Source organism: Doryrhamphus excisus, linkage group LG7 (assembly GCF_037039965.1).
Source record: "Doryrhamphus excisus strain RoL-2023G ecotype Guam linkage group LG7, RoL_Dexc_Guam_v1.1, whole genome shotgun sequence".
In the NCBI taxonomy this organism is placed as follows: Eukaryota; Metazoa; Chordata; class Actinopteri; order Syngnathiformes; family Syngnathidae; genus Doryrhamphus; species Doryrhamphus excisus.
This window is the reverse complement of record NC_136363.1, coordinates 14949913-14966217: the sequence shown is the minus strand read 5'-3', so window position 1 is coordinate 14966217 and position 16305 is coordinate 14949913. Positions and strand designations below refer to the sequence as shown.

General features: G+C 40.4%; 2 protein-coding genes and 1 long non-coding RNA gene across 4 annotated transcripts; 2 read left to right on the top strand and 1 right to left on the bottom strand.

The window, feature by feature from the left end:
* The first annotated feature begins 1473 nt into the window (after positions 1-1473).
* polr1h (RNA polymerase I subunit H) lies at positions 1474-4199 on the top strand. The gene is made up of 5 exons (XM_058047225.2): positions 1474-1643; positions 1929-2048; positions 3010-3113; positions 3904-4013; positions 4080-4199. Exons 2-5 carry the CDS (start codon positions 1931-1933, stop codon positions 4102-4104), a joined length of 357 nt encoding a protein of 118 aa, XP_057903208.2. The 5' UTR covers positions 1474-1643; positions 1929-1930; the 3' UTR covers positions 4105-4199.
* LOC131101845 (uncharacterized) lies at positions 3171-5625 on the bottom strand. The gene is made up of 3 exons (XR_009119327.2): positions 5592-5625; positions 5361-5446; positions 3171-3923 (listed from the first exon to the last, which is right to left on the bottom strand). It is a non-coding gene; the product is annotated as an uncharacterized LOC131101845 (long non-coding RNA).
* On the top strand, positions 4952-16261 carry gtf2h4 (general transcription factor IIH, polypeptide 4). Of its 2 annotated transcripts, XM_078792224.1 has the most exons (14): positions 4952-5034; positions 5168-5286; positions 5370-5474; positions 6571-6703; positions 8214-8398; positions 8673-8781; positions 10100-10168; positions 10275-10358; positions 12112-12277; positions 12562-12692; positions 13570-13617; positions 13691-13769; positions 14887-14948; positions 15276-16261. In XM_078792224.1, exons 2-14 carry the CDS (start codon positions 5171-5173, stop codon positions 15384-15386), a joined length of 1398 nt encoding a protein of 465 aa, XP_078648350.1. In that variant the 5' UTR covers positions 4952-5034; positions 5168-5170; the 3' UTR covers positions 15387-16261. The 2 variants fall into 2 exon arrangements, with proteins under 2 accessions (XP_078648350.1, XP_078648349.1); XM_078792223.1 differs by having other exon boundaries at positions 5016-5286.
* Positions 16262-16305: the final 44 nt, after the last annotated feature.

The following is a 16305-nucleotide window of genomic DNA, read 5'->3' as shown; positions in this document are numbered from 1 at the left end:
GGGTTGCTCACTCGTGTGGAACGATCCCAGCCGAGTCGAGCCGAAGATCAGTCAGACGAAAATATAGTGGAAACCTGGCTGGAGTCATTCATTCGTTACACAATCAAAATTTCATATAGGAATAATAACTCATCCGTTCCAAACAGCCCAAATGTTAACACAAAACATTTTAACATGAAGGTGAGATGAAAAATACAATTTTAAAATATTTACTATGTTTTTTTTCCCCAGATGAAACTATTTTCTGCTTACCTTAATTAGCATTATATATATACATATATATAATTAGCATTATATATATAATTAGCATTATATATATATATATATATATATATATATATATATATATATATATATATATATATATATATATATATATATATATATATATAATCTCACATACATGCATGTTTATCTCGCCAGACAAACTGAAAGTCAAACTGCTAGAAATATCTCATCCACACACTTTACAATTGCTTATCTTCTGGTTCTGGTAAAACTGCGATTGGCTGGCGATCAGTCCAGGGTGTACCCCGCCTCTCGCCAAAGTCAGCTGGGATAGGCTCCAACATACCCCTGTCTACATACCCCGGTACAGATAATGGATGGATGGTTCTGTTCAAACTTTTTCTATGTACAGAAAACTATAATTTAACAAGAAAACTTTAAAAACTTGAAAAATCAAGACATTTGGGACCTAACAAGAAAAGTTGTAATTTTACAAGATTAATTTAATATTTGAAAAAAAAACATAATTTTAGTAGCATATTGTAGAAATAGTTGGGAAAGGAAAGCACAAAAGCAGAAATAGAATAAAAACTGTTGTCATTTTGTAATGTAAAGGATCAGCAACCTTTACACAAGAGCCATCAGTTTGTTGCATTTTTCTTGTTATAACAGCATAATACAAACAAAATGTATTTAAGAATAAGAACGAGAAGTGCAGTGTGTTGCAGTTGGATAAAACCTCACCACCCAAGGCTTCAGAACCGTTTTACAGTGGCTTGACAGGCCGTGACTTTTATCCTGCTAGCTAAAGCTGATCCACTAAACTCTCAAACATGAATATATGAACGTGAGTGTGAATGGTTGTTTGTCTATACGTGACCTGTGATTGGCTGGCCACCAGTCCAAACACAGCTGGGCGACAGCATACGGAGAGAGAGAGAGAGAGAGAGAGAGAGAGAATTTGTACTTGTTTTTTTTTATATTTTGATCTTTTACATGTGCGTGTATATTATTGTCATTGACTGTAAAGTTCATAAAAAATCTAAACTAAATATATTTCTACATTTTAAATAAAAACAAACAGCGCTGACGATGACGTCACATTTGTGCGACGCATCAACTCGCAGTGAGAGGGACGGCAGTGAAGTGGAGGGTTTGAAGTTAAAACCCGACGTTTGTTTGTCGTCGTTTTTTTAATATTTTCATCTTTTACATGTGCGAGTATATTATTGTTATTGACTGTAAAGTTAATTAAAAATCTAAATTAAATATATTTCTACATTTTAAATAAAAACAAACAGCGCTGAAGCGTTTTACGGTGACGTCATATCTGTGCGACGCATCAACTCGCTGTGAGAGGGACGACAGTAAAGTGGAGGCTTTGAAGTTAAAAACCCGACGTTTGTTTGTCGAAGGTGTGTATGTATATAATTTGTTGTAGTATTCTATTATCCTTCTTTTTAATGATGTGTTTATTCTTTTCAAATGCAGTATTTCTCTTCACGTGTTGCCCTCAAGCCCTCCCAAAGTTGGCTGTTTTAGCTAACAATTGGTCCACTACATTTTCAACACGCTATGATTGATATTACCTATTAAGTCTCCGTTGCTGATCATTTTGACTAGTATGTGAACATGATGTAAACAAACGTTTAGCCTCCAGAGGGAAGGTTACTTGAACGGACAGGTTATCTCCGTTGCAGAAATGTCTTATTTTGACGGCGATCCCAACTTCTGCCCGGAGTGTGGGAATGTTCTCCCTCTCCCGGGAATGCAAGACACAGTCTGCTGTCCCCGCTGTTCTTTCTCCAGTCCTGTATCAGGTATGTTGTTTACCATGTTCCAAGCTCACTTTCAACACAGAAATGAGTCAAACCCCAAAACAATAGCAAAATTATTAAAATGCATGTGGAAAATGTCAACAAATCTGTAATCGCTTACACAGTAAGTAGTCATACACATATGCAAAAGAACAATTCCAAATATACAGACAAGCATCTAAAACAATTCAGTGACAGATAGATACTTTATTTATGCCCTGGGGAATTCCTTCCATTCAAATGCTGCAATTTTATGGCAACAAACACCAGTTAGGCAGACGTTAACTGCCTATTCCCATGGAGTTGTGTTGGGATTTGTGTGGTTTTTTTTGTTAGCATGATTTTTCTTTTGCATTTGTTTTTGACCCTGCAGTGTTGATGGCAGGGGTGTGTGTCTGAATCCAATATTGATATTGGATATCATTCTGATATCTGCTTTAAAAAATGGATCAGATTATATGGACTGCAGCTTGTCCACGGAGCCTAGTATGTAATCACAACAACAGAGGATGCTAACATGCTAACAAAGTAGCAAGGATTAGAAGTGATGTATGCCAAAGTTGCAGCTGAGTGCAAAACTTGTTTCCCGTTGAAGCAGCATTAGAAAAAATGACAAGACCACAGCTCCGAGAAAACAGTCAACACTGTTGGACACATATGACAAGCGGGAGAACCGACCGCATAGAGTTATGTTTGCAGGCTCACCTTGCTCATTTGTGGCAGGCATTTGGCATTGCAAGCATCTTTTTCCTTCCTATGTTACCTTGCACAACAATACACTGCAATCTACTCATTTAGGCCTGATCAGTAGAGAGAGGAGAAAAATAAACACGCATGCACATGTCAACCTATCACGGCTGGAAAAATGATTGTGTCTGTTTTTATTTACCGTGCAATTCATTGAGTATTGCAACAGCCTGAACTGCTGTTTTAAAAAAAAATATATTTTTTTATATTTGTTTAGCATTTTCAGGTCGAGAAATTCACTCTACGGTGGTCTTCAATCAAGCGGACAGGTCTTCTGTGCTTCTGGAGAGCAGTGAGGACTCTGAAATGAAGGGGCCTGTGGTAAGATGACATTTCCTGCTGGATGCATTATTCTGGATTTTTGTTTTGGTCAAGTGTCATGTGCAAAAGGGTTTTAGTGAATCAGAAGAGCCGATTCGCATGGAGTGGGAGCCGGCGCTCTCCTCTCACTCTCACTCTCAGCTCTGCCTATTCTGAGTTTGGTTCTGTTTTTGTGTGCATTTGTTTTGTTGTTTGCTTTTGTCACAGAAAAAATGCACAAAATAAGGAATTTAGGAGTACAGTTTTGTATCGTTGACATAATATCCAAAACCAGTGCCAAATCTGTCAGTTTGAAATGGTTCCAGGGCTTAAATGTTGGCCAAACTGGTACAAATTTAGTCCATGAATGATGCCTTGTATTGTATTGTAATGGAATTTAGTGACATGTTAAACACAATAGTGATATAAATAAATACTTACAACAATACAAATAAAATAATACATTCACCAAAATGAAAACGAATTCAAAAGAAATTGCCATCATTACCACAGCAAAACCAGCATTGCCACATAACACAGGCACAGTGAAAAAACCCTGCAAGATTTGACACGACTTTAAAGGAAAACTGCCATTTTGCACCTCCAAAAAACATAACAACGTTCTATTTGCATCACCAACCTGTCTATAAACCAAACTACAGCGACATCGTTATTGTAACGGCTAACACCAAGAACTGTTAGGGGGGAAAAAAGCAAGCATATGAACAACTAGCAATAAAGTGCCAAATTATGAGACGAAAAGATCTCCACTTGTCCTCACTGGGTTGTTGATGATTCCCCACCGCTGTAGATCGACAGACGATGCTCTCGCTGCAACAAAGAAGGCATGATTTACCACACCAGGCAGATGAGGTCTGCAGATGAAGGCCAGACCGTCTTCTTCACGTGTACACACTGCAGGTAATAGCCACACGCCAACCTCGGCAACCCGGGACTCTGCTAATGATTGGGATTGTGTGGTTTCAGGTACCAAGAGAAGGAGGACTCCTGAGAAGATTGCAGTGCTCTCCAATGATGCAAGTTGGGCCAGTCACATCATTTCACTTTTTCTTTCATCTTTTTCAAATTAAAATATTCCAAAACCAAGTTTTGCTCATATCATTATTATACGTTTTACAAAAGATGGCAATATAATATTTATACTGCTGTTTAGATCAGGGGTCTCCATACATTTTTCACCAGGGGTCATATAGAAATGTAATTATGAATTTTTTTGCTTTATTTTTATTCTTGGATTTTATTTTAACAAATATTTCTAATTTCTACTCGTACATTTTTTCTCATATTTTACTTTATAACCTTTGCCCAACCCTGACTTAATAAATATTAATCATATTTTTAGAACGTGTAATGAGCCAATAAAAAAATAGCTGTAGGCCGTGAGAACACTAGAATACTACTACATCATTATATCGTCACTAATGCAGGGGTGTCCAATGTGCGGCCCGAGGGTCATTTGCGATGTTTAAATTGACCCACAAAAAATCAAATTAAAAAAAGTGATCAAAAATAATTTTGCCTTATTTTACATTACACAGAAATACATTTACATTTTACATAGTCAAAATATTAAGAGGGAAACAGTAATCTCACGGAGAAATGTAATATGAAAAAAAAATAACATTTGATTAGGATAACTATTACAGATTCTGTTGCATAAAAAGTTATATTACAAGAATAAAGTCAAACTATAGCAATAAAGTCATAATTCCTAGATGGAAATTTACAAAGAGAAAGTATAATAGTTGTAAAAATGTGTAATCTTATGACAATAGTCAAAAATGGCACATTTCCCCACTGATGGAGAATAAAGGCATTTCTTATGTTAAAAACATCCACTAGATGGCAGTACGGCATTCTTCCAGTTGTATAGCAGCCCGTGTTGTCAGAGAAGAAGGACGCCAACCAACCACAAAGAAAGGTAACATGGCTAGCATGTCCATGCAGAAATATACAAGGATAACTATGCCGTCTTTATGTGCCGTTTAGTTATGCTATAGTATGGAGCTTTTCAACTTAATATGAGGTCCAATGACCGTTCCTTATTCCCGTAGAAAATGAAGCTAAGAGTCCAGCTACAGTGCAAGAATTTGCATGAATACCTCAGAGAGCTGGGTCCGGAGATTTTGGACCGACTTTATAATCATCCCGCAACATGTCTGGCTGTCTACAGGTAAAAGTTGTTTTACTCCAGGACACAATTAATAATTAATTAATGGACTATATTTGATAATATGATATCTTCACCTTCCACAGGGAGCTTCCATCTCTGGCTAAAAATTATGTGATGCGAATGCTGTTCCTGGATCAGCCTCTCCCGCAGGCAGCTGTGGCTTTGTGGGTGAAAAAAGAGAGCCACAAGTGAGTAACCCAATATTTTTTAAATTAGTTTTCCTATATGTATATATAGGAAATATATATATATATATATATATATATATATATATATATATATACAGGAACTATATGTATAATAACCTCCGGTGTCATTACGATATGCTTACCGGAAACTAAAATAATGATGGAATAAATGACAACAACCTTGTGAGTACTGTAAATGAAAAGTGATATACAACCAAATGCATTAAAAGATATTTCATGATACAGTACGTCTGTTGGCAGAGTCTTGTAGTGATTGACCCTAGTTTGGGAGGGGGGGGGGGTTGTTAGAACGACAAGATAACAATAACATTAAGGATTGAAAATACACAAGTTGGCTTTATTTCAAGTCAGAGGAAAAGAAAGAGGTGAGGAAGTCAAGTAGGTGGTCCAACCAGACCAAAAGACCAAAAGGACAAAAGAATGAAACAAAAGTTGTCTTTCTGACCACTTCTGCCCCCCTCATCGATGCCAAGCATGTTGTGTGGCAAAGAGAGGAAGTACTATCGGAGCTGAGGGCAACTACGGAAGTTGAACAGAAGTGGCAGGATGAAATAAGGCATAATACGAGGAAAGCAATAAAATTGAGAAAATAGGATAAGAAAAAACAAATAACTCACCGAGATCAAATGCACATAACAATTACTAAATGACAGTAAATTCACACATTTAGACAAAGTAATAAAGTGCATTTTTAACTCTGTTACAATTAGACATAAACGGCATATCCAGTTAATATACACAAATAAATACAACAATAATATACAATAAAAAGGAAAACATGAAATACAGTAATGTTTGAATTGAAACAACCATAAGCAAATTGCAATCATGGATTCATGTAGAAGATCCAGTCGTTTTTTTCCCAAGTGGATATGATCCAATAAAGTATCTTCATCACATACACAACAATGGACAGGCGATGGCACGCAGCAACACAGCGGAAAAGAGAAAGAAATGCAGAGCCAAAACGAGGGGGAAAAGACAGAAAAAGACAGTCATTGTCATGGAAACAAGAGTGTCCATTAATGGTTTGAATGTTTGGTGGTCCCGCCCCCCCCCCCCCCCCCCCCCACAGGGATCATGATGAATGCGTGTCGGTGCTGGCAGGACTACGCCTCTGGCACAGTCATCAGCTGCAGGGTGGTCTGCAGGGATATATCCTCAACCCCGTCTTCAAAGACAACCTGAGGATAGCGCTGCTGGGGGGGTACGTCCGCTTCCCTTCTTTCCCTCTCTTTCTTTGACATGGCCGTCTCACTCCTGTACGCTCTTGTAAAGTAGAACACGGGAACAGGGCGGCCAGAGAGCCAATGGCATGGCTTCTATGAACGATAATCCACTAATATGGAACTGCTATTTTTGGAAGCGCACATTAACCTTCCTCTTGTGTTAGCTTTCTGGTATCATCTCTTATGTTAACGGGTCGGTTTTGACCTGTTATTATATTAAATCAGCTATAAAATACACTAAAAACAATAAGTTCCCATCAAATTTGCTTCTCATGTCTTGGTTACCTTCTTAGGCTTCCTCATCCATAAAAATGTTGCTTTTAATACTTTTGGTGTGGGCAGGGAGGCCTTTTTTGTCACTATACCCCTCCATTTCTATTTACAAAAATGGTCAAAAGAACCTCAAAAGAATCATATTCATAATTGAAGGTTCTTTTGTTACCTGGCTATTACTGAGGGATTTGGAACAGCTTTCACACCAGCAACTTCTTCATCTGACTCGCATCATCTGTGTCTTCTGGATCATACTCCACGTTGTCCTCCTGCTCGTCTCAATGGCTATGCTGGTCTGTCCTCTCCCTCCTTGTCACCAAAAATGTGGTCCAGATCTTGGTTCACTGTACTTGTTGCCATTCCTTCCATGATCCAAATTGTAAAAGTGAAATCTGCCAATCAAATGAGTGAATTCACCTCACATGTCTGAACCTTGTTTTTCTGCTGGTATACTGGAAAAGCGGTCCAAATGAGAATCCCCTGAAGCTTCCATGATGAGAAGAGGAGCTGGTTGTCATTGTGTTGGCTAATTGTACACTTATGATTTCAGTTTTGGCTCAAAATATTGCTTTAAAGTCATATTATTATAACCGGCTCCAAACCGACCCTAACAATACAGTGGTCATAATTTCAACCAGACCATTTTAAAATGTAGTAAAAATGATTTTTTTGGTTTTATTTTGTTGAAATAGAGTTTCATGACAAAGTCAAAAAGCCTTGATGCAATAAACAAATGTTATGGGATTCTTTTTATGCATTAAAATGTAAAACGGGTCGATGCCGACCCGAACACAAGAGGAGGGTTAAGTGCAAGTCAACCTATCTTGGTGTTCGCAGCTTCAGGGAATGACATTGGGCACTTCTTACAAGGGGTTGATTTGGTCTATGTTAGAATATCTTTGAGCATCAATGAATTGTAAGAAAAGTACAATGAAAAAAATCTGACTTTTTAAATGGAAAATTGGAGTCAATAAGAATTGAGCTGTGTTTTGACGTGTTCATTGTCCACAAATTGATGCTAAACTTTATTATTGTCAAAGTTAGCACTGCTATGATAATAATACTAATAATAATAGTAATATATCATAATGCAGTATTTCCTGCACCAGTCTCACGGGGCAATTAGCATCGCTCTGTAATTCAACCTAATTTGCATGCAAGGGAGAAGAAAAAAGGGGGGGTGTTCATCACAGTTCTTTTGTTTGCAATGTATGGGGGCCGAGCGTGGGCCGATGAGGGCAGCAGCCTCGGTCCTGACCGCCACGCTCGGGACATCGAGAGTCTGGACCGCTATGCCATGGAACGCTGGGAGGTCATCCTGCACTTTATGGTGGGTTCTCCCACCGCTGCCATCAGTCAGGATCTCGCTCAGCTGCTGACTCAAGCTGGCCTCATGAAAAGGTATGTTAATCCCCCCCCCCCCCACACACACACCCTTCCAGGACCTGCCACTGTGCTGTCAATCATTTCATGTTCAAGGCGCATTCTGTCATTGGGAAAAGCTTACTTTCCATTTCTGCCAATTAGGATTTCTTATTTATAAATGGAATATTTTAGCAGTTGGATTATAGATAAGCCATTTACCACATTCAAGATATGTTTTCACAGGAAATCATGGTCATCATGGGAAGCAACAAGGTGCCATAAATGAGGGATTACCGTTTGTGTTTTTCAGTGAGGCGGGGGAAGCACCTTACATCACATCTGCAGGCTTCCAGTTCCTCCTCCTGGACACGCCCTCTCAGTTGTGGTATTTTACACTACAGTACCTCAAGACCGCTCAGGTACCTTTCTGTCTGTGTTCTTCCTTTACAACTGGAGAATATTGATTTTACTCTGATTAGCATAAACATGCAATATGTATATAATCGCTATACAAAAAATGAACAGAGGAAGTTGGCGCAGATCTTCCGAGGGTGCCATGGTGTTTGTTCAGCCCAAGACGCACACATGTATGCTAGCTGCTGTTGGAAGCTTTAGCACCTCACCTCACTGTTCATCTACACAATTCATGAACAAATAGGCTCAGTCTGTGGAAAAGGATTTCCCATCATTTCAGGCCTTTAAGCCACTGCTTTTTTCACGCTTTCAACCCACGTTCTCATTTGGCAACATCTCGTATGCTTCAGAGCTACCGTTTTGCACTTCATGCTCACATCAGGAAGAAATGCACATGATGCAGTTTTTAAGTTCAAGGCAATCGATCTTGAAACTTTTGATCAAAGTGGATCCTTACAGTGTGTAGCGCTATCACAAACACCTTTCCAAAGATTGGACTACATTGCAAGATGACGGACAAGGCCTGAACACCTCACCAGGGAGGCGTCCGGGAGGCGTCCTTCCCAGTCCACCTCATCTGGCTCCCATTCATGCAGAGGAGTAGCGCTTCCACTTGGGAGTTTTTCCTGGATGACAGTGCTCATCTCCAAGGGTGACCAAAGCTCTTGACTGTAGGTCAGGGTAGGAACTGAGATTGACCGGTAAATTGAGCGCTTTGCTTTCCGGCTCCACACCCTCTTCACCGCAACTGACCAATGCGGGGTCCGCACACGGCGGACAGCGCACCGATCCGCTTGCTGATCTCACATCCCAGCCGTCCCTCACTCGTGAACAAGACCCCAAACTCCTCGTCACCAACCTGGAGATGGCACGTCACCCTTTTCTGAGGGAGAACCATGGACTTGGGCTTGAAGGTGTTGATTCTCATCCTGCTCCAGTGAGAGCTGAAGATCAGGCAACCAGATGAAGCCAGCAGGGCAACATAGACCCGATCCTGCAGCCATCAGACCGGATCCCGACACCCTGGCTGCACCACAAATTCTGTCCATAAAAATAATGAACACAATCTGTGACGGCCAACCCTGGCGGAGGAAATGAGTCATAACGAGTCTTAAAATGCTTCATTTAGACCAAAAATATGGAACATCCAAATTCAAAGCGCCAATTGCCAAGGGGGTTCTGTATTTTGGTGGTCGGGTTTTCCCATAAATAAAAAGATGAACTGTTAGCATGAGCAGGGCAGCGCTACTAAACGGGCCGCTATGAACAGGCTGTTTGAGGGCGAGCGTACTTCCACGTGTGATGTTTCACTTTCTGTTGTAGTCCAGAAGGATGGACCTGGTGGAGATATTGTCATTCTTGTTTCAACTCAGCTTCTCTACGTTGGGCAGGGTGAGTACGCAGCAGTGGACCTTTAGTCTTGCTTTGTGTGTACAAATATATGTTGTCAGCATATCGCCGTGTTCTGATTGTGGGTGTGTGTTTTTTTCGGCCTCAGGATTACTCAGTGGAGGGCATGAGCGAGTCATTACTCACATTTCTGCAGCACCTTCGGGAGTTTGGGCTGGTCTTCCAAAGGAAGGTAGGCACCGAGAGGGACGGGAAAGATCTGCTAACACGCCCTTACAGTAGCAGTTGCTGAGATGAGAAACCAAATCATGGTCCTCATGGAGAAGCTCAATGATGCCGCAGCAAAACAGCTCCAGCTTCTATCCGCCTTGCCTGCGTGTCTTCTCCGACAGCAAAGCATTTGGTTGGATGAAACAGGCAACATCTTTGAATGGTGCAAAATGTCGCTAAGGTCTTTTTTTAATAACTCTTATTGTTTGTACGTATCACTTAAGTTGACTTTACTTGCTGTTCCACTGCGTCATGCTCAAATCAAAAGATTCAAAATAACTTCCTGAGCCTTTAATCGGTCTCTTCGGCTCAACTGAACTCCAATTTCTCCAATTTATTGAGATGATCACAAGGTAGTGTATTTTACTAGTCGATGATGGTACTTGACGGGGTGTCCAAACATTTTCCCTCCCAAGGACTGCATACATGTTTTAAAAATGTCAGGAATTGACATCTTGCACTGAGGTTCTAAGCAGTGCTTTAAAATGCTAATAGAAGATATGGCAGTGATACAAAATGTTCAGAGTCGGCAAACAAACAAAGTGAAATATGCTGTTCATCAGCTGACCGCCGCCTTTATGGACATCACTTCCAGACAGCGGATGCCCTTCACCACCCGGAACACCATTCCCACTGGCCTCCTGGAAACACCGGCATCAAGCATGCCCAAAGCTGACTCCTTTTTTCAACATTTTCATTCCATTTTTTAAGTGGTTTTTTTTTCTAGCTATGGTATTTTCTTTTCTAAAATGGCTACATTAAGTAAAATGCAAACATTGTCATCTCTCACTCCCTCTCCAGTATGAGTAGTATGAGTACTATGTGTAGTATTCTGGTCACTAGGCGGCAGCAATGAAACAAAACATAAACCCTAACCAAGACATGACATGACCTTAACACTACAAAGTCAGCCATGGCATGTGTGACATCACAGAGTGGAAAAAAAGGTTTTTCTCCCATTTCATGTGGAAGTGGTACATTTTTGGCTTCTAATGTTTAGAATAAATAAATTTGAGGCTAACTCGTTACCTTGCTAGCTAGCTGCTATCTTGAGTCCCTGAAGCATAATTGTTGACCAATGTGTTGTAAACAATAAATAATAGGAGTGTAAAAGTGACTATAGGACTGTTATTATATTGGCTAATATGAGCGAGTAAAGATGTTACTTCATGTCCATGTAAACAGGTTTTCTATGCTCTATCTTGGAACATATTTGATTTATAAGTAAGGAATCCTACTTTGTGGAAATTCACTTATGCTTAGGTCTGAAACCAGTGAAGCCTGATAAACAAGGGATTACTGTTATCGCTATTAATCTTATGTTTAAATATGCAGACAGCCACTAGAAACAAGCTCCTGGCCGAACGTGGCCCTTTGACTTTGGATGCCACTGCTCAGTAATGGCGATTGGGGCGTTACCGTGTTTCTACTCTCCACTCACCTTGGTCACAGTTTTATTTGGCTAATGTTTAGATTTAATGTGTTTGAGTATCGTCAACTAAATTGGACGATGCCTCGTGGTGCACCGTGTGGTTATTTCCAACCATGCATTTCTCGTTTGCATAGCTTATTTATCTTCAGCCAGTGTTTCAGGACCACAGGAAACCTTTTCAACTCATGGATTTGGCCTTTGGTCCATGACATTACTCGTGTAACTCCAACTGTTAACGGGGTGCTACATACATATCCTATTATTTTCTGTGTGGTTTTTGCAGAGAAAGTCGAGGCGGTACTATCCCACCAGGCTGGCCATCAGTCTGGCTGCAGGAGTTACGAGCAGCTCCTCTTCTCTCTCCTCCTCCAACTGTGGCTCCATTCCCGGCACCGCAGATGCAGGCTTCATTGTGGTTGAAACTAATTATCGCATCTACGCCTACACAAGTTGGTCTGAACACCCTGCTTTTACAACCGACACTGATCCCCATTGTTTCATCATTTGTGGGGAAAACCTGCCATTTTGTGCTTATCATGTTCATAATTAGGCAGTTTTCTTGGGAGAAGAACCCATCTCATTTGCCATTCCTATTTGTGCTTTGGAAGGAAGGCATTGTTAGCATGGATATATGTGCTTCTTAAGCAAATTGATGTCGCACCAGAGTGAATCCGATATTGCATCTAAAAGTGATCCTTATTTGATTGTGACCCTGACTGTGTGTCCTTCCCAGACTCAGAACTTCAGATTGCTCTGGTGGCTCTATTCAGTGAAATGTTGTATCGCTTCCCCAATGTGGTCGTGGCTCAGGTCACACGAGAGTCTGTGCAACAGGCCATCTCTAACGGGATCACCGCTCAACAGGTACCCAACTTACTCGTCCAAATGTTTTCTATTATCATCTACTGCCATGACGCCATCTGGTGGATTTATCCAGCTTGGCAAACCTCCTCCAAGTGGTAGAGATGGCGAAATCAGTTGGAAATCAGAGTTCTCACATTAAAATATAGCAGGGGTGCCCAAAATATTTTTTCAGAGAATGACACATAATGGAAAAATAAAGGATGCAACTGATATCACTTTGATATTTTTGAAATCAGCTCCTACTGATGCGGATCACATGGATCCATGATACATTTCTCAATGTGATAAGTCTTGAACCAGTCATGATGTGCTATATATATCACTATATTGACACTTACTATGGTACCCATTATGGCATTGGATGCTCATATCACCGAGTACTTCCGTACGAGGTACATTATTAAAAACAACAACCTTAAACTGTATTATGGAAAGAAGGAAGTGAACAAATGTAAGAGTTATTGATTGTAAAAGTACCAGATGGAGGGGTAGGATTTAATAAGCTTTGCTTCTTCCTACTCCTTTTGGACATGTGGAACTGGGAACTGATTATGGGATGCACTCAATTGGAATCTGATGCATGTTCAAATGAAATAAAACCATTACCATTACCATTACCAAGTGCTGCTGGGCTGCACGGCGGACGAGTGGTTAGCACACAGGCACCTATGTGCAAGTTGACTATTTCAGCTGTCCTCGTCTTCTAATGATGACATTATTCTCCTAACATTATAACTACCAACTAATATGATAATGCAGCTTCTATGATATGAGAGAAAGTTGAGGTCCAGGGGAGCGTCTAGAACTTGGTTACGGATGAGTGCCAAATGAACAAGACTTCACATATGCATTGTAAGAGTTCTTTCCATTTTTACAGATCATCCACTTCCTGAGAACCCGAGCACACCCCGTGATGCTGACGCAGGTAAGCATGAGCTGCAGCCATGGTGTTGAACAGTCCGGGTCTCAACTTGGGAGCGTCTTCACCTGTCCTGCAGACACCCGTACTTCCTCCGACCATCACAGATCAGATCCGACTTTGGGAGCTGGAGAGGGATAGACTACAATTCACAGAGGGTGAGCAGTAGTGGTGTGTCGGTCTTTTGTGTGAACGGAATGAACAAGGTCACCGCCCCTAAAATACCCGTTCAGTCCGTTCAGTTGCAGATGATTCTATTATGATTGGCTGGAGAGTCACTTCAGGACTATCAGCGTGCTTGCCTGTCTTATACTTTCGTCACGCCTCGCTCTGTGGGTGGGTGTGTTCAAATCGTGGATAATGGGCAAAATTGCCCCAAAAAGTGAACTCACTTCACACTCACTTAACTCACCCGGCCATTTTTCAAAAATGGTCCCTCTTGGTATCGGCCATTTTGAATGATTGTGTTCTTAGGCTATATAGACATGGTCTATACCAAAAGAAACCACAAAAAAGTATTTTTCAGCGGTAGAACATGGGTCAGTTTCAGCAAAATATCAGTTCTCAACAAAAACAGTGAAAGGATACATTCATTTATTCGCAACCGCTTTTGCTCACGAGGGTCACAGGCGTGCTGGAGCCTATCCCAGCTGGACTGGTGGCCAGCCAATCCCAGGGCACGTATAGACAAACAACCATTCACACTCACATTCATACCTATGGACAATTTGGAGTGGCCGATTAACCTTTTTGGAATGTGGGAGGAAACCGGAGTACCCGGAGAAAACCCACACATGCAAACTCAACACAGAGATAGCCGAGGGTGGAATTGAACTCGGGTCTCCTAGCTGTGTGGCCTGCACACTAACCACTCACCCGCCATGCAGCCCTTCTTCTAAACATATGAAGCCAAAAACCTGGTGGAGTACCTTTACAGTCATGGAAAAAAATATTGGACCACATTGTTTCTTGAGTTTTTATTTTTTTAAATTTATTTATTTTTATTTTATTTTTTACATTTTCCCCTTTTTTCCTTTTTCTTGAGTTTTTAAAGTGAACAAATAAAGCGAGGAAACCAGGGAGGTGAAATCATTTCTTTTTTTTTAGCTTCAAACTGCACCAAACATGATCTCTATTGTAGAGTTGCATCATCACCTCTCTGTGCCTCTCGCGCCAATACCTCTTTGTTAGTGAATGACTTAATTGACCAGTCACTCACATGCTTTCTCCAGTTTGAGTCACAAGACTTCAACTTTTGATCTCTTGGTCTTGTAGGAGTGCTTTACAACCAGTTCCTCTCCCAGGCAGACTTTGAGGTGCTTCGAGACAGAGCTCAGGTTGGTTTTAGACATGACATTACAAACTCAATTATTGTTACTATCAAGTAGAAAATGAATGAATGAATGAACTGCACCTTATCATCAGTCCTGCAGGATTTTCTTTCCAATGAATATTATTATTGTTTTCTTTGCCTTTGAAGAGCTTTAGAAAAAAGATTCCATGATCCCTTCCAACACTTCCCTTTCCAACTGTCAACCTCTGACTTCTTAGAGATGGAATCAACTCCTAAACATTTTGTAAAAGACCTTGTACTGTTGCTGTTGGCATAGTATTTGACTTGTATGATAATACTGTAAGGTTCTAATGGAGTTGCTTTGGCGCAGGGACTTGGGTGTCTGGTGTGGCAGGACGTGACTCACAGGGTGATGGTGGTGACGCCGCACGGACACAGTGAGGTCAAGAGGTTCTGGAAACAACAGAAGAGTCACGCGTAACCAGGGACGAGCACACATGACTGCTGTCAAACGGATGAAGGCAGTGATTGTACTGATTGTACTGTACTCCTCTTCAATGTGGAAAAGACATCATCACTTAATATTTTAGGAAGGAGTCTACACCCATCTTTTATTGAAAGTGACACAGACCGGGGAGGTGAAAAAAGAACCAAACTCATTATGACGTCAAATAAATGTGTGTATTTGTCCATTCAACTGTATTAGAAATGTATTTTCTGTATGATTTCAGTGTTATAAAAAAAAAATAATTTTCTTAAAGGGGACCTTTTATACTTTTCTGACCTATAAATATTGTTAGAATGTTGTATTCCGTTGTTAAACGATGGCAAAGTATCAGATAATGAGGTTTGCGCATTTGGAAGTGAGCACTGAAAAAAGTTTGGGATGGCTCAAAACGCTCCGTTTCAAAAGGCGTGGTCAAAAAGCGCCTTTGTGATGTCACAGAGGGGCAGACTTCCTTATATTGTTCATAGTTGGGAAGCACAGGAAATACAGAATAGGTATTGGAATAGGTGCACATTCTGCTAAATCTTTCCACGGTGTTGGCGAGGAAGTGGTAAACGGTATTGCAAAGCAGCTGACAGACTTTTCCAAAGCTTTTTGGAGGATGTCGGCTTCGACCACAAATAGAAGGTAACGCCTCACATGATTTTCAGTTTTATATATACAGGGGTGTGAAGTGTTTTTTTTTGTCACAAATATTTCAGATCATCAAATGTAAATATTAGTCAATGACAACACAACTGGACACAAAGTGCACTTTTTAAATGAAACCTTTTATTCAGGGAATTTTAAAAAATGTTGAAGAGACTTAAGCATAGCTCTCAATATCTGCTTTTGAACGGAAATTATGTTCCATGTGTGCAATTTTTTAATTAAAATACGAATGATCAGTAAT

What these genes read in the sequence shown, in the direction of transcription:
- polr1h (XM_058047225.2), top strand. Translation starts at nt 1,931, where the DNA reads ATGTCTTATTTTGACGGCGATCCCAACTTCTGCCCGGAGTGTGGGAAT. An exon ending in TTTCTCCAGTCCTGTATCAG is followed by an intron (nt 2,049 to 3,009) that starts GTATGTTGTTTA and finishes ATATTTGTTTAG; the next exon opens with CATTTTCAGGTCGAGAAATT. An exon ending in TTCACGTGTACACACTGCAG is followed by an intron (nt 4,014 to 4,079) that starts GTAATAGCCACA and finishes GTGTGGTTTCAG; the next exon opens with GTACCAAGAGAAGGAGGACT.
- gtf2h4 (XM_078792224.1), top strand. Translation starts at nt 5,171, where the DNA reads ATGAAGCTAAGAGTCCAGCTACAGTGCAAGAATTTGCATGAATACCTC. An exon ending in AGTACCTCAAGACCGCTCAG is followed by an intron (nt 8,782 to 10,099) that starts GTACCTTTCTGT and finishes TTTCTGTTGTAG; the next exon opens with TCCAGAAGGATGGACCTGGT. An exon ending in GGCTGGTCTTCCAAAGGAAG is followed by an intron (nt 10,359 to 12,111) that starts GTAGGCACCGAG and finishes TGGTTTTTGCAG; the next exon opens with AGAAAGTCGAGGCGGTACTA.